The sequence below is a fragment of the Alligator sinensis genome, unplaced genomic scaffold (genome assembly GCF_000455745.1).
Source record: "Alligator sinensis unplaced genomic scaffold, ASM45574v1 scaffold859_1, whole genome shotgun sequence".
NCBI classification, from domain to species: Eukaryota; Metazoa; Chordata; order Crocodylia; family Alligatoridae; genus Alligator; species Alligator sinensis.
The window spans coordinates 12341-13257 of NW_005842656.1; the positions used below are offsets into that span (position 1 = coordinate 12341).

A 917-nucleotide genomic window follows, 5' to 3' on the forward strand; every position below is an offset into this window, starting at 1 on the left:
GCTGCGAGTGCCGCGCTGCTCTGCCGTGTGCGGCGCCGCGCCTCAGCCGCGTGCTCTCCGCAGGCTGACGGAGTCGGGGCTCTCGATGGTGGACTGGCACCTGGTGAAGGGCATGAAGCCCCCGCGCTCGTCGCGCGACTGGGAGGCCGAGTTCCGCAAGTACCAGCAGTTCCCAGAGTTTAAAATGTGAGCGGCGGGGGCAGCGGGGGGCCCGCGCCCCCTGAAGCCCCCGCGCTCGTCGCGCGACTGGGAGGCCGAGTTCCGCAAGTACCAGCAGTTCCCAGAGTTTAAAATGTGAGCGGCGGCGGCAGCGGGGGCCTCCCTCCCCCCTGTGTGGCAGCAAGGGCTGCTGCCCCCACCCCCAGCCTGAATCGCCACATGACGCTGGCGGAGTTCAAGTTCATCTGGTACATGGAGTACTCCCACCGCATGTGGGGGCGGGGTGTGGGCCTGCTCTACGTCCTGCCTGCCGCCTACTTCTGGAAGAAGGGCTGGCTCAGCCGCCCCATGAAGGGCACTGTCCTCGCGCTCTGCGGCCTCGTCTGCTTCCAGGTAGGGAGCTCTGCGCCTCTGGGGACGCGTAGGGCAGGGTCGTGCAGTGGCTGAGCCTGCCCGTGTGCGTTTGAAGTGGGCCTGGACTGTGGCATGCGGCCAGCGGGGGGTGGCGGGCAGGGATGCAGCAGAAATAGCGTTCCTGCGCAGCCCCTTCCCCCGCGGGGCGCGCTGAGATCGGAGCTGGGGCAGGAGGTCCGGCCCTCCCTCGTCCTCCCCAGGCAGGAGGCAGCGTGCAGGATGGTTCCCTGCCGCCAGGCCTGGTGGACCGGGACGGCAGGGGGCAGGGTCTCGTCCCTTTGCGGGTGTTGTGTCACCTTGCCCGTTGTTTGCCAGGGACTGCTAGGCTGGTACATGGTGAAGAG

At 68.5% G+C, this 917-nt stretch overlaps 1 protein-coding gene across 1 annotated transcript in view; it reads left to right on the plus strand.

Moving 5' to 3' along the window:
* Position 1: 1 nt before the first annotated feature.
* The window catches only part of LOC102378894 (cytochrome c oxidase assembly protein COX15 homolog), a gene marked incomplete at its 5' end in the record, with an annotated part of 4244 nt that continues 3328 nt past the window's right edge, over positions 2-917 (plus strand). Inside the window, 3 exons of the mRNA XM_025215611.1 lie at positions 2-186; positions 366-552; positions 889-917. Of these exons, the coding sequence (XP_025071396.1) occupies positions 2-186; positions 366-552; positions 889-917 (401 nt within the window). The remainder of the gene's footprint in view (positions 187-365; positions 553-888) is intronic.